The sequence below is a fragment of the Pristiophorus japonicus genome, unplaced genomic scaffold (assembly GCF_044704955.1).
Source record: "Pristiophorus japonicus isolate sPriJap1 unplaced genomic scaffold, sPriJap1.hap1 HAP1_SCAFFOLD_642, whole genome shotgun sequence".
Classification (NCBI taxonomy): Eukaryota; Metazoa; Chordata; class Chondrichthyes; family Pristiophoridae; genus Pristiophorus; species Pristiophorus japonicus.
The window spans coordinates 130,355-155,055 of NW_027254554.1; the positions used below are offsets into that span (position 1 = coordinate 130,355).

The 24,701-nt window shown below is 51.9% G+C and overlaps 1 protein-coding gene across 1 annotated transcript; it reads left to right on the top strand.

Moving 5' to 3' along the window:
* Positions 1–358: 358 nt before the first annotated feature.
* On the top strand, positions 359–17,075 carry LOC139255847 (ras-like protein family member 10B). The gene is made up of 4 exons (XM_070874022.1): positions 359–549; positions 8,452–8,473; positions 10,235–10,359; positions 16,805–17,075. Exons 1-4 carry the CDS (start codon positions 359–361, stop codon positions 17,073–17,075), a joined length of 609 nt encoding a protein of 202 aa, XP_070730123.1.
* Positions 17,076–24,701: the final 7,626 nt, after the last annotated feature.

Sequence of the window (24,701 nt, forward strand, 5' to 3'; positions counted from 1 at the left end):
GAGCTCCCAGGCAGGACCAACCCTCCCTGTGGGAGATACTTCCGCGCAGGAAGAAGAGGCAGGGGGGGCGGGGGGGCTCAAGGTATAATTCGCCGGATGGTCGCAGGGCCGGGGGGAAACCCAACGCAGACTGCTCGGTGAAACGAACTGTTTGAGAATTCCAGCTCGAGGAACTTCTGCCTGAAACCTCGCCCTGAACCTTCTGCGACTCACGGGCGGAATTTGACTCCAAAGCCATTTCCGTCCCCCCTCTGAAAAACTTTCCCCAGACAGGGTCCCGTCGAGCTGCCCTGCCCTGCCTTTCTGCTCGGACCGTTAACTTTTGAAGCAAGTTTTCATGGTCCTCCAGTATTATTGCATGGCGGATTTCCTGAAAATTGCCATCCTGGGCGCCCCAGGGGTGGGAAAGACCGCCATTATCCAGCAGTTCCTGTGGAACGAGTTCGCCGAGGAGGCCCACTGCCCCACCGGCGGGGTGTACCGCCCGTCCGTGGTCCTCAACGATCGGATTTACCACCTGGTCATCCTGGACATTCCGGCATCGCTCATGTTCACCGACAACCAGCAGGTAAGACCACGGAAGCACAAACAGAACTCGCGGCCAATCTCAGAGCAGGTCATGTTTGCCAAATTTGCTGGAGCTCTTTGAGGATGCAACGAAGAGGGTGGATAAAGGGGGAACCAGTGGATGTGGTGTATTTGGGCTCCCAGAAGGCATTTGCCGCTTAAAAGGTTACTGCACAAGATAAAAGTTCCCGGGGTTGGGGGTAATATATTTGCATGGATCGAGAATTGGCTAACTAACAGGAAACAGAGAGTCGGGATAAATGGTTCATTCTCGGGTTGTCAATCAGTAACTAGTGGTGTGCCGCAGGGATCAGTGCTGGGACACCAACTATTTACAATCTATATTAACAACTTGGAAGAAGGGACCGAGTGTAACGTAGACAAGTTTGCTGACGAGACAAAGATGGGAGGAAAAGCAATGTGTGAGGAGGACACAAAAAATCTGCAAAAGGACATAGACAGGCTAAGCGAGTGAGCAAAAATTTGGTAGATGGAGTATAATGTTGGAAAGTGTGAGGTCATGCACTTTGGCAGAAAAAAAATCAAAGAGCAAGTTGTTGTTTAAATGGAGAAAGATTGCAAAATGCTGCAGTACAGTGGTACCTGGGGTTACTTGTGCATGAAACACAAAAGGTTAGTATGCAGGTACAGCAAGTGATCAAGCAGGCCAATGGAATCTTGGCTTTTATTGCAAAGGGGATGGAGTATAAAAGCAGGGAAGTCTTGCTACAGTTATACAGGGTATTGGTGAGGCCACACCTGGAATACTGCGTGCAGTTTTGGTTTCCATATTTACGAAAGGATATATTTGTTTTGAAGGCAGTTCAGAGAAGGTTCACTCGGTTGATTCCGGGGATGAGGGGGTTGACTTATGAGGAAAGGTTGAGGAGGTTGGGCCTCTACTCATTGGAATTCAGAAGAATGAGAGATGATCTTATGGAAACGTCTAAGATTATGAGGGGGGCTTGACAAGGTGGATGCAGAGAGGATGTTTCCACTGATGGGGGAGACTAGAACTAGGGGGCATGGTCTTAGAATAAGGGGCCGCCCATTTAAAACTGAGATGAGGAGGAATTTCTTCTCTCAGAGGGTTGTAAATCTGTGGAATTCGCTGCCTCAGAGAGCTGTGGAAGCTGGGACATTGAATAAATTTAAGACAGAAATAGACAGTTTCTTAACCGATAAGGGGATAAGGGGAGCGGGCGGGGAAGTAGAGCTGAGTCCATGATCGGATCAGCCATGATCTTATTAAATGGTGGAGCAGGCTCGAGGGGCCATATGGCCTACTCCTGCTTCTATTTCTTATGTTCTTATATGAGTTAAGAACTCACAGAGTTGGGGTTCGTATATTAACATGGATAGAGGATTGGCTAACGAACAGAAAACAGAGAGTCGGGATAAATGGGTCATTTTCCAGTTGGCAAACAGTAACTAGTGGGGTGCCACAGGGATCAGTGCTGGGATCTCAACCATTTACAATCTATATTAAGGATTTGGATGAAGGGACCGAGTGTAATGTAGCCAAATTTGCTGATGATACAAAGATGGGTGGGAAAGCAAGTTGGGAGGAAGGCACAAAGTATCAGCAAAAGGATAAAGATACGTTAAGCAAGCGATTGGGGAAACAAATCATATGTTGGCCTTTATTACAGGAGGATTTGAGTATAAGAGTAAAGACGTCTTACTCCAATAATACAGGGCCCTGGTGAGACCACACCTGGAGTATTGTGTACAGTTTTGGACTCCTTACCAAAGGAAGGATATACTTGCCATTGAGGGAGTGCAGCGAAGGTTCACCAGACTGATTCCTGGGATGGGGGGATTGTCCTATGAGCGGAGATTGAGCAGACTGGGCCGATACTCTCTGGAGTTTAGAAGAATGAGAGGTGATCTCATTGAAACATACAACATTCTTACAGGGGCTTGACAGGGTAGATGCAGGGAGGGTGTTTCCCGCGGGCTGGGGAGTCTAGAACCAGGGGTCACACAGTCTCAGGATAAGGGGTCGGCCATTTAGGACTGAGATGAGGAGAAATTTCTTCACTCAGAGTGGGGGTGAATCTTTGGAATTCTCTGCCCCAGAGGGCTGTGGAGGCTCAGTCTTTGGGTATATTCAAGACAGAGATCGCTAGATTTTTGGATATTAAGGGAATCGAGGGATATGTGGACAGGGCAGGAAAGTGGACTGAGGTCGAAGGTCAGCCATGATCTCACTGAATGGCGGAGCAGGCTCGAGGGGCGAATGGCCGACTCCTGCTCCTAACTCTTATGTTCTTATTCCTGTCTCACGGAAGAATCTCGGCCATTGGTTGTCATGGGCAACCCTGGGACTCTAATTGACCCTTGACCCCCCGCCCCCCAACCCCCCGCAGTTAAATCCCAGATATTCACCTTTTTTCAAGAGGGGGTTGGGGGCAGGGGGAGAAGAACGTATTAAAATATGCAGGAGCAAAGGTTAGAACATTCTTCATTCAGTGGAGCAGGCTTAATACGGACGGCGTACAAATTGATACGAAAGGCAGGATTCTGTTCATGCTGGGAATCTGTAATAGAGACAGTAAATGTTCAATAAACACTCAGTAGGTCATCAGAGAGAGGGAATACCAGTGCACGCTCCCCAGCCCCATACCCGTGTTTTGTTTATAAGCAGAGGGGCAGTACTGAGGGAGTGCCGCACTGTCGGAGGGGCAGTACTGAGGGAGCGCCGCACTGTCGGAGGGGCAGTACTGAGGGAGCGCCGCACTGTCGGAGGGGCAGTACTGAGGGAGCGCCGCACTGTCGGAGGGGCAGTACTGAGGGAGAACCGCACTGTCGGAGGGGCGGTACTGAGGGAGCGCCGCACTATCGGAGAGGCGGTACTGAGGGAGCGCCGCACTGTCGGAGGGGCGGTACTGAGGGAGCGCCGCACTGTCGGAGGGGCGGTACTGAGGGAGCGCCGCACTGTCGGAGGGGCAGTACTGAGGGAGCGCCGCACTGTCGGAGGGGCGGTACTGAGGGAGCGCCGCACTGTCGGAGAGGCGGTACTGAGGGAGTGCCGCACTGTCGGAGGGGCGGTACTGAGGGAGCGCCGCACTGTCGGAGGGCCTGTACTGAGGGAGCGCCGCACTGTCGGAGGGGCAGTACTGAGGGAGCACCGCACTGTCGTGGGACAGTACTGAGGGAGCGCCGCACTGTCGGAGGGGCGGTACTGAGGGAGCGCTGCACTGTCGGATGGGCCGTACTGAGGCAGTGCCACACTGACGGAGGGGCCGTATTTCAGATGAGGCATTAAACCGGAGGCCCCCTCTGCCCTCTCAGGTGGACGTTAAGACTACTCTTGGAAGAAGAGGAGAGGGGAGTTCTCCTCGGTGTTCCGGCAGCCAATATGTATCCCTCAACCAACATCACTCGAACCAGTAATCATTTTTCACATTGCTCTTTGTGGGATCTTGCTGTGCGGAAATCTGCTAAACTTCAAAAAAAGGATTTCATTGGCTGTGAGGCGCTTTGGGATGTAGTTCAAGGCACGAGATGAATGCGATTCTTTCTTGTTGGTCTTCTGATGGGACTGAGATATCCAGGGTTGTGTTCCCTCCGACACCATCCTAACCCCAGTCCCTCACCAGGTGTGCGAGAGAAGCTCACTGCTGTTCAATCTCCTTTTCCCAAACCGCACAGCCGCTCAGATCTTGACAGAAGAACATAAGAAATAGGAGCAGGAGTAGGCCATTCGGCCCCTCGAGCCTGCTCCGCCATTTAATACCATCATGGCTGATCCGATCATGGACTCAGCTCCACTTCCCTGCCCGCCCCCTTATCGGTTAAGAAACTGCCTATCTCTGTCTTAAATTTATTCAATGTCCCAGTTTCCACAGCTCTCTGGGGAAGAGAATTCCACAGATTTACAACCCTCTGAGAGAAAAAATTCCTCCTCATCTCAGTTTTAAATGGGCGGCCCCTTATTCTTAGACTGTCATCATCATAGATAGTCACTCGGAATCGAGGAAGACTTGCTTCCACTCTTAACATGAGTCCTGAGGTGACTGAACAGTCCAATACGAGAACCACAGTCCCTGTCACAGGTGGGACAGATAGATGTTGAGGGAAGGGGAGGGTGGGACTGGTTTGCCGCACGCTCCTTCCGCTGCCTGCGCTTGGTCTCCGCACGCTCTCGGCGACGAGAGAGATGCTCAGCGCCCTCCCGGATGCACTTCCTCCACTCCGGGCGGACTGGTCTTTGGCCAGGGACTCCCAGGTGTCGGTGGGGATGTTGCACTTTATCAGGGAGGCTTTGAGGGTTTGTTCGGTATTGAATAAAGAGTCTGACCAGATACTGTGAGCTTAAAGTAAGGTGTGACCATAGTCTTTTATTACAGGCCTCCAGAGTGCCTCTCCAGCCTGTGAAGCCTCCTTAAGTACAGGTGCTCCCAAGGGATTGTGGGATCCCTTGGAAGTCCAGGGGATGAGCCCTCTGGTGGTTAAACAAGGTATTTACAGGTTTATATATATATAACAACACTCCCCCACCAAAGTCAACAGTGTAACTATTTACAATGTGAGTCGATCTGGGGCCTTCCTTTCCCTGGTTGATCGTCTTGGGGCAAATGCTGGCTTTGGTGTGTCGTTTGTTGGGACCTTGCTGGGCTGCTGTGCAGCTGGCCTTTCTGATTTGGTGAGTTCTGCAGGGCTGCTGCGGGTGATGGGTTCTGCTTCGTGGTCAACCGCTGTGTCGGTTGCCACTGGTGTGTGTGTTGGAGGGTCCGAAAAAGGTAGGGTCCAAGGTGGGTTGTTCTGGATAGTCCGTGAATCTCAGTTTGGTTTGGTCCAAGTGTTTCCTGTAGATGAGTCCATTTGTAAGTTTGACCTGAAACACCCTACTCTCCCCTCTTTGGCCACGACAGTGCCGGGAAACCACTTGGGACCTCGTCCATAGTTCAACGCAAATACAAGATCATTGATTTCAATCTCGGGTGACACATTTGCGCTCTCATGGTCTGCACTTTGTTGAAGCCGCCTGCTCTCTGCCTGGTCATGTAGATCAGGGTGAACTAGAAACATAGAAAGAAAGAAACATAGAAAAATAGGTGCAGGAGTAGGCCATTCGGCCCTTCTAGCCTGCACCGCCATTCAATGAGTTCATGGCTGAACATGCAACTTCAGTACCCCATTCCTATAGAAACATAGAAAAATATAACGAGAGCCTTGTCTTAAGTGCTCTTTTCATGAGCAGTTCAGCAGGTGGGATCCCAGTGAGCGATTGGGTCTCGTGCGGTAGCTAAGCAGGACTCGGGATAGGCGAGTCTGCAGTGAGCCTTCCGTTACCCTCTTCAAGCCTTGCTTGATGGTTTGCACTGCTCTCTCTGCCTGACCATTGGACGCTGGTTTAAACGGGGCAGATGTGACATGTTTGATCCCATTGCGGGTCATGAACTCTTTGAACTCAGCACTGGTAAAACACGGCCCGTTGTCGCTCACCAGGACATCAGGCAGGCCGTGTGTGGCAAACATGGCCCGCAGGCTTTCAGTGGTGGCAGTGGACGTGCTTGCCGACATTATCTCACATTCAATCCACTTGGAGTACGTATCTACAACCACAAGGAACATTTTACCCAAGAACGGGCCTGCATAGTCGACGTGTACCCTAGACTACGGTTTGGAGGGCCAAGACCATAAACTTAGCGGAGCCTCCCTGGGTACATTGCTTAACTGCGAGCATGTATTACATCTGTGAACGCAGGACTGTAAGTCCGCATCGATACCGGGCCACCAGACATGGGATCTGGCTATCGCTTTCATCATTACGATGTTTGGGTGGGTACTGTGGAGGTCACTGATGAAAGTGTCTCTGCCCTTTTTTGGGTACCACTACCCGATTACCCCACAGAAGGCAGTCTGCCTGTATAGACATTTCATCTTTGCTCCGCTGGAACGGCTTTATTTCTTCCTGCATTTCTAACGGGACACTGGACCAGCTCCCGTGAAGCACACAGCTTTTTACCAAGGACAGTAAGAGATCTTGTCCAGGTTCTAATCTGCTGGGCGGTGACGGGTGATTGCTCACTCTCGAATGCTTCCATTACCATAACTAAATCTGCGGGCTGTGCCATTTCCACCCCCGTGGTGGGCAATGGCAGCCTACTGAGAGCATCGGCGCACTTTTCTGTGCCTGGCCTGTGGCGGATGGCGTAGTTGTATGTGGACAACGTGAGCGCCCATCTCTGGATGTGGGCCGATGCAGTCGTATTTATCCCCTTACTTTCAGAAAAGAGGGATATCAGTGGTTATGGTCAGTTTCCAATTCAAATTTGAGCCCAAACAGGTATTGATGCATTTTCTTTATCCCATAGACACACGCCAACGTTTCTCTCTCAATCATGCTGTAGGATCTCTCGGCCTTAGACAGACTTCTGGTTGCATAAGCAACCGATTGCAATTTCTCAAATTGATTAGCTTGTTACAACACACACCCGACCCCGTACGACGATGCATCACATGCTCGTACCAAACGTTTACATGGATCGTACAACACAAGCAATTTGTTTGAACATGACAGCTTCCTAGCTTTCTCAAAGGCATTTTCTTGGCTTTTACCCCAGACCCATTCATCTCCCTTACGCAGTGGAGGGTGCAGGGTTTCTAACAATGTGCCGAGACCCGGTAAGAAGTTACCAACATAGTTCAGGAGTCCTAGAAACGACCGCAGCTCCGTCACGTTCCGTGGTCTCGGTGCGTTCTCGATTGCCCCCGTCTTCGAATCGGTGGGCCTGATGCCGTCCGCCGCGATTCTTCTCCCCGGGAACTCCACTTCAGGCACCGGGAAAACGCACTGCGAGCATTTCAGCCCGAGCCCCACACGATTAAGCCGACTAAGGACCTCCTCCACGTTCTGCAAATGCTCGACGGTGTCCCGACCTGTAACCAAGATGTCGTCCTGGAAGACCACGGTGCACGGGACCCACTTCAGCAAGCTTTCCGTGTTCCTCTGGAATATCGCCGTGGCTGATCGAATCCCAAACAGGCATCTGTTGTAAACGAAAAGACCTTTGTGCGTGTTGAGGCAGGTGAGGCCCTTCGATGATTCCTCCAGCTCCTGTGTCATGTAGGCCGAGGTCAAGTCCAGCTTCGTGAATGTCTTTCCTCCCGTCACTGTTGTAAATAGGTCGTCTGCCTTTGGTAGTGGGTATTGATCCTGCAGGGAGAAACGCTTGATAGTTACTTTGTAATCGTCACAGATTCTGACGGTGCCGTCTCCCTTGAGGATTGGAACGATCGGACTAGCCCACTCATTGAATTCGATCGGTGAAATGATGTCCTCTCGTTGCAGCCTGTCCAGCTCAATGTCCACCCTCTCTCTCACCATGTAAGGTACCGCTCTCACCTTGTGATGGATGGGTCACGCCCCCGGAATTAGGTGGATCTGCACTTTTGCTCCTTGGAACTTCCTGATGCCTGGTTCGAACAGCGAGGGGAACTTGCTTAGGACCTGGGCACATGAGGTGTCGTCGACGGACGAGAGCACTCGGACATCGTCCCAGTTCCAGCATATCTTCCCCAGAGTGGTAACTTGTGCACCGCTCCATCGTAGGATTACAGGAATCAGTTCCTTTGTGTACATTCTCAGTTTAGTGCGAATGGGAGTCAGGACTGGCCTTGAGGCCTTGCTGCACCACAATTTATCGAAAGTCTTTTTGCTCATAATGGATTGGCTCGCGCCTGTGTCCAGCTCCATGGACACCGGGAGCCCATTTAATTCAACCTTCAGCATTATCGGGGGACACTTTGTGGTAAATGTGTGCACCCCATATACCTCTGCCTCCTCGGTCTGAGGCTCTGGTTCATCGTGTTCCGCCGTGGATCTGTCCTGCTCTGCAACATGGTGGTTTGCAGGATTAGCAGGGTTTGCAGCTCGCCTGCACATACGTTGGAGGTGTCCCATTGTTCCACAGCCCTTGCAAACGTACCCTTTGAAGCGGCATGAATGGAATCGATGATCACCCCCGCAGCGCCAACAAGGTGTTAATGGCCTTGTATTCACCACCCTTGATGGTGGACTCTGAGTCATCTGTGGACGTGCAGCTACAGGCGTGTAAGTCCTGCCCTGTATGTTATGGTTCAAAAACAACATCACTTTGTTCACAGTACTTGTAGCAGCACTTGTGTGCTGAGAGATTTGCTTAGTATTGTCACTGGTGGCAATAAACACCTGGGCTATCGCTATGGCCTTACTCAAGGTTGGGGTCTCTACAGCCAAAAGTTTGCGAAGTACAGTTTCGTGGCCAATGCCAAGTACAAAGAAATCCTTGAGCATGTGCTCCAAATGTCCTTCAAAATTTTCAATGTCCTGCAAGGCCCCTTAGCTCGGTGACATAGCTTGTCACTTCCTGGCCTTCAGACCTCTTGTACGTGTAGAACCGATACCTCGCCATCAGAACACTTTCCTTCGGGTTCCCATGCTCCCGGACCAGTGTGCACAACTCATCGTACGATTTCTCTGTGGGTTTTGCTGGAGCAAGCATGTTTTTCATGAGGCCATACGTTGGTGCCCTGCAAACGGTGAGGAGAATCGGCCTTCGTTTGGCAGCGTTCGTTTCTCTTTCCATCTCGTTGGCCACAAAGTATTGGTCGAGTCGCTCCACGAAGGTTTCCCAATCATCTCCCTCCGAAAATTTCTCCAGGATGCCCACTGTTCTGCGTCGTTGCGGTGGGGTTCGTCATCTGTATCTCGTCGCCAGTTGTTATGTCTTGAATAAAGAGTCTGACGAGATACTGGGAACTCAAAGTAAAGTGTGACCTTAGTCTTTTATTGCAGGTCTCCAGAGTGCCTCTCCAGCCTGTGAGGCCTCCTTAAGTACAGGTGTTGCCAAGGGATTGTGGGATCACTTGGGACTCCAGGGGATGAGCCCTCTGGTGGTTACACAAGGTATTTACAGGTTTACATATATAACACTTGCAACGTTTCCTCTGCCCACCCTTGGCTCTCTTGCCTTGTCAGAGTTCCGCGTAGAGCGCTTGGTCTTATCAAAACGTAAAAGATTATGAGGGGGGCTTGACAAGGTGGATGCAGAGAGGATGTTTCCACTGATGGGGGAGACTAGAACTAGGGGGCATAATCTTAGAATAAGGGGCCTCCCATTTAAAACTGAGATGAGGAGAAATTTCTTCTCTCAGAGGGTTGTAAATCTGTGGAATTCGCTGCCTCAGAGAGCTCTGGAAGCTGGGTCATTGAATAAATTTAAGACAGAAATAGACAGTTTCTTAAACGATAAGGGACTAAGAGGTCATCGGGAGCGGGCGGGGAAGTAGAGCTGAGTCCATGATCAGATCAGCCATGATCGTATTAAATGGCGGAGCAGGCTCGAGGGGCCGTATGGCCTACTCCTGCTCCTATTCCTTATGTTCTTATTATGTTGGGAGCCTCGTGTCGGGGCCATGCGGACAATGTGGTCCTGCCCAGCGGAGCTGGTCGAGTGTGGTCAGTGCTTCGATGCTGGGGATGTTGGGCCTGGCCGAGGACGCTAACGTTGGTGCGTCGGTGACCCCTGGACTCTTTGGCCAGGGGAAACATCCTCCCTGCATTAACCCCGCCAAGCCCGCGAGGAATTCGATACGTTTCTGGTCAAATTGACCTCACGGCCTTGTCTGGGGTCGCGTGTGTTTTTTTTTCCTGTCTTCCCAGGAGTGGATTGAGCGATGGAGTGAGGTAGGCGACCAGGATATCCAGCCCGCTCATGCCTACATCCTTGTCTACGACATCTGCTGCTTCTCCAGCTTTGAGTACATCAAAGCCATCCACCAGCTCATCATGACCAAAAGGTGGGTCTGTCGTTTGGCCCTGGGTGCCTGGAGGGAGGGTGGGTGAGCCCGGGAGTGGCAGGCCTCAAGTACGTGGATTGACCACTCTGCATGTTCTCTCAGATCTTCCCTGAGAAGGTTCATCGAATCACCGAAATTTACAGCACGGGAGGAGGCCCTTTCGGCCCATCGTGTCCGTGCCGGCCGACCAAGAGCTACCCAGCCGAATCCCACTTTCCAGCTCTCGGTCCGTAGCCCTGTAGGTTACGACACTTCAAGTGTACATCCAAGTACTTTTTAAATGTGCTGAGGGTTTCTGCCTCTACCACCCTTTCAGGCCGTGAGTTCCAGACCCCCACCACCCTCTGGGTGAAGACATTTCCCCTCAAATCCCCTCTAAACCTCCCCCCAATTACTTTAAACCTATGCCCCCTGGTTATTGACCCCTCTGCTAAGGGGAAATAGGTCCTTCCTATCCACTCTATCCAGGCCCCTCATAACTTTATACACCTCAATTAAATCTCCCCTCAGCCTCCTCTGTTCCAAGGAAAACAACCCCAGCCTATCCAATCTTTGCTCATGGCTAAAGTTTTCCAGTCCTGGCAACATCCTGGTAAATCTCCTCGGCACCCTCTCCAGTGCAATCACATCCTTCCTGTAATGTGCTGACCAGACGTGCACTTATAGGAGAAACATAGAAACATAGAAAATAGGTGCAGGAGTAGGCCATTCGGCCCTTCGAGCCTGCACCACCATTCAATATGATCATGGCTGAACATGCAACTTCAGTACCCCATTCCTGCTTTCTCTCCATACCCCTTGATCCCTTTAGCCGTAAGGGCCACATCTAACTCCCTTTTGAACAAATCTAACGAACTGGCCTCAACAACTTTCTGTGGTAGAGAATTCCACAGGTTCACAATTCTCTGGGTGAAGAAGTTTCTCCTCATCTCGGTCCTAAATGGTTTACCCCTTATCCTTAGACTGTGACCCCTGGTTCTGGACTTCCCCAACATCGGGAACATTCTTCCTGCATCCAACCTGTCCAGTCTCATCAGAATTGTCTATGTTTCTATAAGATCCCCTCTCATCCTTGAAACGCCAGTGAATATAAGCCTCGTCGATCCAGTCTTTCTTCATATGTCAGTCCTGCCATCCCGGGAATCAGTCTGGTGAACCTTCACTGCACTCCCTCAATAGCAAGAACGTCCTTCCTCAGATTAGGAGACCAAAACTTGCCTTAGAGGCAATGCAACGAAGGTTCACCAGACTGATTCCTGGGATGGGGGGATTGTCCTATGAGCGGAGATTGAGCAGACTGGGCCGATATTCTCTAGAGTTTAGAAGAATGAGAGGTGATCTCATTGAAACATACAACATTCTTACAGGGGCTTGACAGGGTAGATGCAGGGAGGATGTTTCCCCCGGACTGGGGAGTCTAGAACCAGGGGTCACACAGTCTCAGGATAAGGAGTCGGCCATTTAGGACTGAGATGAGGAGGAATTTCTTCACTCAGAGCGGGGGTGAATCTTTGGAATTCTCTGCCCCAGAGGGCTGTGGAGGCTCAGTCGTTGAGTATATTCAAGGCAGAGACTGATATATTTTTGGATATTGAGGGAATCGAGGGATATGGAGATCAGGTGGGAAAGTGGAGTTGAGGTCGAAGGTCAGCCATGATCTTATTGAATGGCGGAGCAGGCTCGAGGGGCCGAATGGCCGACTCCTGCTCCTAATTCTTATGTTCTTATGTTCTTCCCAGAGTACATGTATTCCCCCCACAGCTCACTGCAATTGATAGCCCGTTGCCGAGGGTAAATGCTCAGTGACTAAACCCAGTTTCATCCCGCACCCCCCCACCCTCGCTACCCCCTCCCCATCATGGAGTGAGGAGTCCTTCATCACCCTCTGTCCGAGGACTGGATCTGACCCCCACAGGGTGAAAGGTCAGTCTGACCCCCATTGACCGCACCGACCCCACATGGTCCCTTCTGTCAGCTGTGGCTCAGTGGGCAGCAGTCTCTCGCCACTGAGTCAGAAGGTTGTGGGTCCCACTCCAGGGACTTGAGCCCTAAACGCTAGGCTACACTCCCAGTGCAGTACTGAGGGAGCGCCGCACTGTCGGAGGGGCAGTACTGAGGGAGCGCCGCACTGTCGGAGGGGCAGTACTGAGGGAGCACCTCACTGTCGGAGGGGCAGTACTGAGGGAACGCCGCACTGTCGTAGGGGCAGTACTGATGGAGCGCCGCACTGTCGGAGGGGCAGTACTGAGGGAGCGCCGCACTGTCGGAGGGTCAGTACTTAGGGAGCGCCGCACTGTCGGAGGGGGAATACTGAGGGAGCGCCGCACTGTCGGAGGGACAGTACTGAGGGAGAGCCGCACTGTCGGCGGGGCAGTACTGAGGGAGTGCCGCACTGTCGGAGGGGCAGTACTGATGGAGTGCAGCACTGTCCAAGGGGCAGTACTGAGGGAGTGCCGCACTGTCGGAGGGGCAGTACTGAGGGAGCGCCGCACTGTCGGAAGGGCGGTACTGAGGGAGCGCCGCACTGTCGGAGGGGCAGTACTGAGGGAGCGCCGCACTGTCGGAAGGGCGGTACTGAGGGAGCGCCGCACTGTCGGAGGGGCTGTCTTGTGGATGAGACGTTAAACCGAGGACCCGTCTGCTCTCTCAGAATATAAAATACCCCAGGGCACTATTTGGAAGAAGAGCAGGGGAGTTCTCCTCGGTGACCCGGGGCCAATATTTATCCCTCAATCAATATAACAAAAACAGATTATCTGGGTCATTATCACATTGCTGTGTGTGGGAGCTTGCTGTGCGCAAATTTTCTGCCGCGTTTCCCACATTACAACAGTGACCACACTCCAGAAGTACTTCATTAGCTGTAAAGTGCTTTGAGACGTCCGGTGGTCGTGAAAGGGGATATATAAATGCAAGTCTTTCTTTTCCTCCCATCGTTGTTTAAAAATCCCTCCATGGCCCTTGCCCCTCCCTATATCTGTAACCTCCTCCAGCCCCTACACCCTCCCTATCTCTGTAACCCCCTCCAGCCCCTACAACACTCCCTATCTCTATAACCTCCCCCAGCCCCTACACCCCTCCCTATCTCTGTAACCACCTCCAGCCCCTACACCCCTCCCTATCTCTGTAATCCTCTCCAGCCCCTACACTCCTCCCTATCCCTGTAACCTCCTCCAGCCCCTACACCCCTCCCCATCTCTGTAACCCCCTCCAGCCCCTACAACACTCCCTATCTCTGTAACCTCCTCCAGCCCCTACACCCCTCCCTATCTCTCTAATCCTCTCCAGCCCCTACACTCCTCCCTATCCCTGTAACCTCCTCCAGCCCCTACACCCCTCCCTATCTCTGTAACCCCCTCCAGCCCCTACAACACTCCCTATCTCTATAACCTCCCCCAGCCCCTACACCCCTCCCTATCTCTGTAACCTCCTCCAGCCCCTACACCCCTCCCTATCTCTGTAACTTCCTCCAGCCCCCACACCACTCCCTATCTCTGTAACCTCCCCCAGCCCCTACACCCCTCCCTATCTCTGTAACCTCCTCCAGCCCCTACACCCCTCCCTATCTCTGTAACTTCCTCTAGCCACTGCATCCCTCCCTATCTCTGTAACCTCCTCCAGCCCCACAACCCCCCCGAGATATCTGCACTCCTCTATATCTGCCCTCCTGACCATCCCTTATTATAATCGTTCCACCATCGGTGGCCGGGCCTTCTGTTGCCTGGGCCCCAAGCTCTGGAACTCCCTCCCTAAACCTCTCCGCCTCTCTACCTCTCTTTCCTCCTTCAAGACGCTTGTTAATCCTGCAATGTATTTGCTTAAGAATTCATAGCAACGCATCGCTATTAAGAAAGTGCCAGTTTATTGGCAAAAGGTTTAACAATCGCACTACACATTACCAGTTCAACTATTTTAGTTGTGTACTTTAAACAAATACATTTTTCCAGTGCACCTTTTCTTTGGGGGGTCGGGGTGGAGTTTCGGCCACTGAAAACAGAAATTATATAAGTGCCCCCTGGCTAAAAGGGTGGGGTGGGGGTGGTCACTAAAACCAGCAAATTAAACCAATTAAACTTTCAACTTAAATGATCAAATTGGAGTTTGGTTGCCGGGGGTGACGATGCACTCCAGTCTCTCCGGCGCCCACCTCTCGCGGAAGGCCGCGAGCGTACCGGTGGACACCGCGTGCTCCATCTCCCGGGGAACACCCTGGCCCGGATGTAACCGCGGAAGAGAGGCAGGCAGTCGGGCTGAACGACCCCCTCGACCGCCCGCTGCCTGGAACCGGCTGATGGCCCCCCCCCTTGGCCAGGCCCAGGAGCAGGCCGACCAGGAGGCCCTCGGACCTGCCCGCTCCCCCTCCGCACAGGGTGCCCAAAGACCAGGAGTGTGGGACTGAAGTGCAGCCAGAATTTGAGGGGCAGCCCCTTCAGATATTGGAAGAGGGGGGCTGCAACCTCGCACACTGGACGTAGACGTGGAACACGGACTCCTCCCGACCGCGGAAATGGCAGGCGGCCTGGGAGCCCGTGAACCGACTTAAAAACCGATCGCACGGGACTGCTCCGTGCACCACCCTCCAGGGCAAGTCCCCGATAAATAGAGGGAGGACTCCCGCGTAGAGAGCCCTCCATTGGGGGACCCCCGCCTCCTCCGGACGGTAAGATGGTGCCCCATGGCGTGTCCGGACGGCAGACCAGGATGGCAAAAGCGGAGAGTGTGCAGGAGCAGCCCCGTACAGGAATCCCCCTCCCTCCCTCCACGCAGAACTGAGAGGCACGGAGGGGATTTTCCCCGAGGAGGCTCGAGTTGTGAGGCGCCGGCTCCCGAGGGAGATTTCGGGACTTATGTTTCGATAAGATCACCTCTCCTTCTTCTGAATTCCAATGAGTAGAGGCCCAACCTCCTCAACCTTTCCTCATAAGTCAACCCCCCTCATCCCCGGAATCAACCGAGTGAACCTTCTCTGAACTGCCTCCAAGGCAAGTATATCCTTTCGTAAATACGGAAACCAAAACTGCACGCAGTACTCCAGGTGTGGCCTTACCAATACCCTGTATAACTGTAGCAAGACTTCCCTGCTTTTATACTCCATCCCCTTTGCAATAAAGGCCCAGATTCCATTGGCCTTCCTGATCACTTGCTGTACCTGCATACTAACCTTTTGTGTTTCATGCACAAGTACCCCCAGGTCCCGCTGTACTGCGGCACTTTGCAATCTTTCTCCGTTGAAATAATAACTTGATCTTTGATTTTTTCTGCCACTTCCAAACATTATACTCCATCTGCCAAATTTTTGCCCACTCACTTAGCCTGCCTATGTCACTTTGCAGAAACGTATAAGATTATGAGGGGGCTTGATAAGGTGGATGCAGAGAGGATGTTTCCACTGATGGCGGAGACTAGAACTAGAGGGCATGATCTTAGAATAAGGGGCCGCCCATTTAAAACTGAGATGAGGAGGAATTTCTTCTCTCAGAGGGTTGTAAATCAGTGGAATTCGCTGCCTCAGAGAGCTGTGGAAACTGGGACATTGAGTAAATTTAAGACAGAGATAGACAGTTTCTTAAATAATAAGAGGATGAGGGGTTATGGGGCAACGGGCAGGGCAGTGGAGCTGAGTCCATGATCGGATCAGCCATGAACTTATTAAATGTCAGAGCAGGCTCGAGGGGCCCGTATGGCCTACTCCTGCTCCTATTTCTTATGTTCTTATGTTCTACCAAGATAGTTGTAGAGCTGTTGATAATGTTCTGCCAAGATAGTCATAGAGCTGTTGATTTTGTTCCACCAAGATAGTTGTAGAGCTGTTGATAATGTTCTGCCAAGATAGTCGTAGAGCTGTTGATTATGTTCCACCAAGATAGTTGTAGAGCTGTTGATAATGTTCTACCAAGATAGTTGTAGAGCTGTTGATAATGTTCTGCCAAGATAGTCGTACAGCTGTTGATTATGTTCCACCAAGGTAGTTGTAGAGCTGTTGATAATGTTCTGCCAAGATAGTCGTAGAGCTGTTGATAATGTTCCGCCAAGATAGTTGTAGAGCTGTTGATTATGTTCCGCCAAGATAGTTGTAGAGCTGTTGATTATGTTCCGCCAAGTTAGTTGTAGAGCTGTTGATAATGTTCCGCCAAGATAGTTGTAGAGCTGTTGATAATGTTCTACCAAGATAGTTGTAGAGCTGTTGATAATGTTCTGCCAAGATAGTCGTAGAGCTGTTGATAATGTTCCGCCAAGATAGTTGTAGAGCTGTTGATTATGTTCCACCAAGATAGTTGTACAGCTGTTGATAATGTTCCGCCAAGATAGTTGTAGAGCTGTTGATAATGTTCCACCAAGATAGTTGTAGAGCTGTTGATAATGTTCTACCAAGATAGTTGTGAACAAAGAGGGGTGAAAGGTCAGCCTACGATGACCCCCACCTTTGGCCTTGTCTCCCATCCAGGCCGGCCGGTTCGAGGAAGGCGCCCATCCTGATCGTGGGCAACAAGCGGGACCTGCAACGATGGCGAGTGGCTCCGCGACACAACGTGGCCGCGCTGGTCAAGCGGTCGTGGAAGTGCGGCTACATTGAGTGCTCGGCCAAGTACAACTGGCACATCCTGCTCCTCTTCAAGGAGCTGCTCAAGACCGTGGGCTGCCTGGCCTGCAAGGGGGCGCACGCCTCGGCCTGTCTACAGGGGGGTCTGCGGGGCGACCGATGTGTCATTCTGTGAACGTGTGAAGTCCATCATCCCCCGGCACCATCCCTGGTCAATCTCCCCCTTGGCCTTCTCTGCTCGAAGGAGAACAACCCCAGCTTCTCCAGTCTCTCCCGGCAACTGAGATTCCTCATCCCTGGAACCATTCTCGTAAACCTTTTCTGCCCCCTCTCGAAGGCCTTCACATCCTTCCTAAAGTGTGGTGCCCAGAATTGGGCACAATACTCCTGATGTTTCTTCACCTCGCACTTTCAGCCGCAAATTGCGTGATGGGGACCTGACCGTCAGGTCCCAATTGGATACAGGAACAGGCCCCTCGAGCCGTGTTGCCGTGGGAACAGGAGTAGGCCCATTCAGCCCCTCGAGCCTGTTGCACAGGAACAGGAGGAGGCCCATTCAGCCCCTCGAGCCTGTTGCACAGGAACAGGAGGAGGCCCATTCAGCCCCTCGAGCCTGTTACACAGGAACAGGAGGAGGCCCATTCAGCCCCTCGAGCCTGTTACACAGGAACAGGAGGAGGCCCATTCAGCCCCTCGAGCCCGTTACACAGGAACAGGAGGAGGCCCATTCAGCCCCTCGAGCCTGTTACACAGGAACAGGAGGAGGCCCATTCAGCCCCTCGAGCCCGTTCCTCCTTCCAATTAGATCAGAGCTGATCTGCATCTGATCGACCCGCCTTGGTTTGCCTAACAAAAGAATATCAATCTCCGTTTTGAACTTTTCAACTGACTGCCCCAACCCTCACACCCCCAACCCAGATCTCCACTAACCCTATGTGTGACCTCTGACCGGCCTGGCTCTGCTTTTGAGGCTATCTCCTTATCCAATGAGATTCAGTCAGAAAGCGCGGCAAGGCTGGCGAAGGAATTAGGGCAAACGGACCTCGAATCACGTGATACAGTGCAGGAGGAGGCCATTGGTCCCATCGTGCCTGTGCTGGCTCTGTGAAAGATCTCTCCAATTAAGTCCCACACTCCCTCCTCGCTCTATCCCCACAGCCCCGCAGGTTTTTCCCCTTTGAGTATTTATCCAAATCTGAAAGTCACTGTTGAATCTGCTTTGACCGGCCTTCCGGGCAGCGGGTTCCAGATCACAACCACTCGAAGAGTTTAGCAAAAAGCTAACATCGATACAAACCTCTCAGAACAATTTACTACCTGCAGGATTGAGACACTGTTCCATTTCTAGGCCTGACAGGTTGAGTGGGAGATCAATCACGTTGTTAATACTGTGTCAAGTTTTTGGTCTCCTTACCCAAGGAAGGATATACTTGCCAGAGAGGGAGTTCAGTGGAGGTTCACCAGACTGGTTCCTGGGATGGGAGGATTGACCTATGAGGAGAGATTGAGCAGACTAGGCCTGTATTCTCTAGAGTTTCGAAGAATGAGAGGTGATGAGGGGGTTACCTTATGATGATAGATTGAGTAGACTGGGTCTTTACTCGTTGGGAGTTCAGAAGGATGAGGGGTGATCTTACAGAAACATTTAAAATCATGAAAGGAGTAGACAAGTTTGAGGCGGAGAGATTGTTTCCACTGGTCGGGGAGACTAGAACTAGGGGGGCACAGCCTCAAAATACGGGGGGGAGCCAATTTAAAACCGAATTGAGAAGGAATTTCTTCTCCCAGAGGGTTGTGAATCTGTGGAATTCTCTGCCCAAGGAAGCAGTTGAGGCTAGCTCATTGAATGTATTCAAGTCACAGATAGATAGATTTTTAACCAATAAGGGAATTAAGGGTTACGGGGAGCGGGCGGGTAAGTGGAGCTGAGTCCACGGCCAGATCAGCCATGATCTTGTTGAATGGCGGAGCAGGCTCGAGGGGCTAGATGGCCTACTCCTGTTCCTAATTCTTATGTTCTTATCTCATTGAAACATGTAAAATTCTTAAGGGGCTCGACAGGGCAGATGCACGAGCTTGTTCCCTGGGCTGGGGAGTCCAGAACCAAGGGGTCACACAGTCTCAGAATAAGGGGTCGCCCATTTAGGACTGAGATGAGGAATATCGCAACATAGGAGCAGGAGGAGACCATTCAGCCCCTCGAGCCTACGTCCTGCCATTCAATGAGATCACGGCTGATATGCGACCAAACTCCACACACCCGCCTTTGGCCCAAATCCCTTAATACCTTTGGTTAACAGAAAACTATCAATCTCAGAGTTAAAGTGAACAATTGATCTAGCATCGATTGCTTTTTGCAGAAGAGAGTTCTAAACTCCTACCGCCCTCTGTGTGTAGAACAGTTTCCAAATTTCACTCCTGATAGATCTGGCTCGAATTTTCAGCCTATGCCCCTTCTCGCAAAAGGGGATGGAGTATAAAAGCAGGGAAGTCTTGCTACAGTTGTACAGGGTATTGGTGAGGCTACACCTGGAGTACTGCGTGCAGTTTTGGTTTCCATATTTACGAAAGGATATACTTGCTTTGGAGGCAGTTCAGAGAAGGTTCACTCGGTTGATTCCGGGGATGAGGGGGTTGACTTATGAGGAAAGGTTGAGGAGGTTGGGCCTCTACTCATTGGAATTCAGAAGAATGAGAGGTGATTTATGGAAACGTATAAGATTATGAGGGGGCTCGACAAGGTGGATGCAGAGAGGATGTTTCCACTGATGGGGGAGACTAGAACTAGGGGGCAAGGTCTTAGAATAAGGGGCCGCCCATTTAAAACTGAGATGAGGAGAAATTTCTTCTCTCAGAGGGTTGTAAATCTGTGGAATTCGCTGCCTCAGAGAGCTGTGGAAGCTGGGACATTGAATAAATTTAAGATTGAAATAGACAGATTCTTAAATGATAAGGGGATAAGGGAGCGGGCGGGGAAGTGGAGCTGAGTCCATGATTGGATCAGCCATGATCTTATTAAATGGCGGAGCAGGCTCGAGGGGCCGAATGACCTACTTATGGTCTTATGAGAGAGAGCGAGAGAATGGGCCAATGAGACCAGACCGGCAAGCCCTTCGGGCAGGGTTGCAGGTAAGTTGCTGTTATGTTCATTGGATATATTCAAGGGGGAGTTAGATGTGGCCCTTAGGGCTTAAGGGATCAAGGGGAATGGAGAGGAAGCAGGAAAGGGGTACTGAGGGAATGATCAGCCATGAACTCATTGAATGGTGGTGCAGGCTCGAAGGGCCGAATGGCCTACTCCTGCACCTATTTTCTATGTGTTTTTCAATCCTTTTAACGTAAGGCTTCACTTTGTAACGGCAGCTCACATTGTGTCCCTGGTTACCACGGCAGCCCGATCTTTTTGGCGCAGATCAAAGCTCCGCCCCCCTCGGGTTAGGCCACGGCAAAATGGGGAAACTTACCATGTTTTTTTTTTGACGTAGTTAGGTCTACAAAAAGTAGAGAGATATCGCTCTTCAAGTACGGCAAAAAAATGCTTGAGAAAAATTGAGACCCTAAAGAGGGAGTTTCTCTCCGTCAGGGACCCGGCTTAGAGAGAGTCCCTCCATTAGGGACCTCATTTACACAGAGGGACCCCCATTTAAAGCGGCCCCTGATGCACCGACTACCTCTGTAAATCAGCTAGAATTGGCCAAGCCACACAAGGAGATATTAGGCGAGCTGACCGACAGATCGGTTTCAAGGAGCGTCTTAACATAGAAACACAGAAAATAGGTGCAGGAGCAGGCCATTTGGCCCTTCTAGCCTGCACCGCCATTCAATGAGTTCATGGCTGAACATGCAACTTCAGTACCCCATTCCTGCTTTCTCGCCATACCCCTTGATCCCCCGAGTAGTAAGGACTTCATCGAACTCCTTTTTGAATATATTTAGTGAATTGGCCTCAACTACTTTCTGTGGTAGAGAATTCCACAGGTTCACCACTCTCTGGGTGAAGAAGTTTCTCCTCACCTTGGTCCTAAATGGCTTACCCCTTATCCTTAGACTGTGACCCCTGGTTCTGGACTTCCCCAACATTGGGAACATTCTTCCTGCATCGAACCTGTCCAAACCCATCAGAATTTTAAACATTTCTATGAGGTCTCTCATTCTTCTGAACTCCAGTGAATACAAGCCCAGTTGATCCAGTCTTTCTTGATAGGTCAGTCCCACCATCCCGGGAATCAGTCTGGTGAATCTTCGCTGCACTCCCTCAATAGCAAGAATGTCCTTCCTCAGGTTAGGAGACCAAAACTGTCCACAATACTCCAGGTGTGGCCTCACCAAGGCCCTGTACAACTGTAGCAACACCTCCCTGCCCCTGTACTCAAATCCCCTCGCTATGAAGGCCAACATGCCATTTGCTTTCTTAACCGCCTGCTGTACCTGCATGCCAACCTTCAATGACTGATGTACCATGACACCCAGGTCTCTTTGCACCTCCCCTTTTCCTAATCTGTCACCATTCAGATAATAGTCTGTCTCTCTGTTTTTACCACCAAAGTGGATAACCTCACATTTATCCACATTATACTTCATCTGCCATGCATTTGCCCACTCACCTAACCTATCCAAGTCACTCTGCAGCCTCATAGCATCCTCCTCGCAGCTCACACTGCCACCCAACTTAGTGTCAGACGCAAATTTGGAGATACTACATTTAATCCCCTCGTCTAAATCATTAATATACAGTGTAAACAGCTGGGGCCCCAGCACAGAACCCTGCGGTACCCCACTAGTCACTGCCTGCCATTCCGAAAAGTACCCTTAAGGGAAGAGAGTTGGGGAGGTTTCGGGAGGGGAAGTGCAGAGCTTCCAGCTGAAGGCACGGACGCCGATGGTGGAGCGATGGAAATTGGGGGATGGACAAGAGGCCAGAATTGGAGGAGCGCGGAGATCTCGGAAGGTAGTAGGGGCTGGAGGAGGTTACAGAGATAGGGAGGGGTGTAGGGGCTGGAGGAGGTTACAGAGATAGGGAGGGGTGTAGGGGCTGGAGGAGGTTACAGAGATAGGGAGGGGTGTAGGGGCTGGGGGAGGTTACAGAGATAGGGAGGGGTGTAGGGGCTGGAGGAGGTTACAGAGATTGGGAGGGGTGTCGGGGCTGGAGGAGGTTACAGAGATAGGGAGGGGTGTAGGGGTTGGAGGAGGTTACAGAGATAGGGAGGGTTGTAGGGGCTGGAGGAGGTTACAGAGATAGGGAGGAGTGTAGGGGCTGGAGGAGGTTACAGAGATAGGGAGGGGTGTAGGGGCTGGAGGAGGTTACAGAGATAGGGAGGGGTGTAGGGGCTGGAGGAGGTTACAGAGATAGGGAGGAGTGTAGGGGCTGGAGGAGGTTACAGAGATAGGGAGGGGTGTAGGGGCTGGAGGAGGTTACAGAGATAGGGAGGGTTGTAGGGGCTGGAGGAGGTTACAGAGATAGGGAGGCGTGTAGGGGCTGGAGGAGGTTACAGAGATAGGGAGGGGTGTAGGGGCTGGAGGTCGTTACAGAGATAGGGAGGTGTGTAAGGTCTGGAGGTCGTTACGGAGATAGGGAGGGTTGTTGCAGCTGGAGGAGGTTACAGAGATAGGGAGGCTTGTTGGGCTGGACGAGGTTACTGAGATAGGGAGAGGTGTCGGGGCTGGAGGAGGTTACAGAGATAGGGAGGGGTGTAGGGGCTGGAGGTGGTTACAGAGATAGGGAGGGTGTAGGGGTTGGAGGAGGTTACAGAGATAGGGAGGGGTGTAGGGGCTGGAGGAGGTTACAGAGATAGGGAGGGTTGTAGGGGCTGGAGGAGATTACAGAGATAGGGAGAGTTGTAGGGGCTGGAGGAGATTACAGAGATAGGGAGGGATGTTGGGGCTGGAGGAGCTTACAGAGATAGGGAGGGGTGTAGGGACGGGGGAGGTTACAGAGATAGGGAGGGGTGTAGGGCTGGAGTAGTTTACAGAGATAGGGAGGGATGTAGGGGCTGGAGGAGATTACAGAGATAGGGAGGGATGTAGTGGCCTGAGGAGGTTACAGAGATAGGGAGGTTAGTTGGGCTGGAGGAGGTGACAGAGATAGGGAGAGGTGTAGGGACTGGAGGAGGTCACAGAGATAGGGAGTGTTGTAGGGACTGGAGGAGATTACAGAGATAGGGAGGGGTGTAGGGACTGGAGGAGGTTACAGAGATAGGGAGGGCTGTAGGGGCTGGAGGAGGTTACAGAGATAGGGAGGGGTGTAGGGGCTGGAGGAGGTTGCAGAGATAAGGAGGTGTGTCGGGGCTGGAGGAGGTTACAGAGATAGGGAGGGGTGTAGGGGCTGGAGGAGGTTACAGAGATAGAGAGCTGTGTCGGGGCTGGAGGAGTTTACAGAGATAGGGAGGGGTGTAAGGGCTGGAGGAGGTTACAGAGATAGGGAGGGGTGTAGGGGCTGGAGGAGGTTACAGAAATAGGGAGGGTTGTAGGGACTGGAGGAGGTTACAGAGATAGGGAGGGTTGTTGGGCTGGAGGAGGTTACAGAGATAGGGAGGGGTGTAGGGGCTGGAGGGGGTTACAGAGATAGGGAGGGTGTAGGGTTTGGAGGAGGTTACTGAGATAGGGAGGGGTGTAGGGGCTGGAGGAGGTTACAGAGATAGGGAGGGTTGTAGGGGCTGGAGGAGATTACAGGGATAGGGAGGGTTGTAGGGGCTGGAGGAGAGTACCGAGATAGGGAGAGGTGCAGGGGCTGGAGGAGGTTACAGAGATAGGGAGGGGTGTAGGGGCTGGAGGAGATTACAGAGATAGGGTGGGGTGTAGGGGCTGGAGGCGATTACAGAGATAGGGAGGGGTGTAGGGGCTGGAGGAGATTACAGAGATAGGGAGGGGTGTAGGGGCTGGAGGAGGTTACAGAGATAGGGAGGGGTGTTGGGGCTGGAGGAGATTACAGAGATAGGGAGGGGTGTAGGGGCTGGAGGAGGTTACAGAGATAGGTAGGGTTGTAGGGGCTGGAGGAGATTACAGAGATAGGGAGGGTTGTAGGGGCTGGAGGAGGTTACAGAGATAGGGAGGGGTGTAGGGGCTGGAGGAGGTTACAGAGATAGGGAGGGGTGTAGGGGCTGGAGGAGATTACAGAGATAGGGAGGGTTGTCGAGGCTGGAGAAGGTTACAGAGATAGGGAGGGTTGTAGGGGCTGGAGGAGATTACAGAGATAGGGAGGGGTGTAGGGGCTGGAGGAGATTACAGAGATAGGGAGGGAGTATAGGGGCTGGAGGAGGTTACAGAGATAGGGAGGGGTGTAGGGGCTGGAGGAGGTTACAGAGATAGGGAGGGGTGTAGGGGCTGGGAGACGTTACAGAGATAAGGAGGGTTGTAGAGGCTGGAGGAGGTTACAGAAATAGGGAGAGTTGTAGGGGCTGGAGGAGATTACAGAGATAGGGAGGGGTGTAGGAGCTGGAAGAGGTTATAGAGATAGGGAGGCGTGTAAACTTGCTTTGGAGGCAGTTCAGAGAAGGTTCACTCGGTTGATTCCGGGGATGAGGGGGTTGACTTATGAGGAAAGTTTGAGGAGGTTGGGCCTCTGCACATTGGAATTCTAAAGAATGAGAGGTGATCTTATCGAAACGTATAAGATTATGAGGGGGCTCGACAAAGTGGATGCAGAGAGGATCTTTCCACTGATGGGGGAGACTAGAACTAGGGGGCATGGGCTTAGAATAAGGGGCCGCCCATTTAAAACTGAGATGAGGAGGAATTTCTTCTCTCAGAGGGTTGTAAATCTGTGGAATTCGCTGCCTCAGAGAGCTATGCAAGCTGGGACATT

Excerpts from the sequence above, each read along its gene's own strand:
- LOC139255847 (XM_070874022.1), top strand. The coding sequence starts at position 359 with ATGGCGGATTTCCTGAAAATTGCCATCCTGGGCGCCCCAGGGGTGGGA. Across the intron at positions 8,474-10,234 it reads CGCCTGCACATACGTTGGAG|CGATGGAGTGAGGTAGGCGA; the intron begins GTGTCCCATTGT and ends GAGTGGATTGAG. Across the intron at positions 10,360-16,804 it reads CAGCTCATCATGACCAAAAG|GCCGGCCGGTTCGAGGAAGG; the intron begins GTGGGTCTGTCG and ends TCTCCCATCCAG.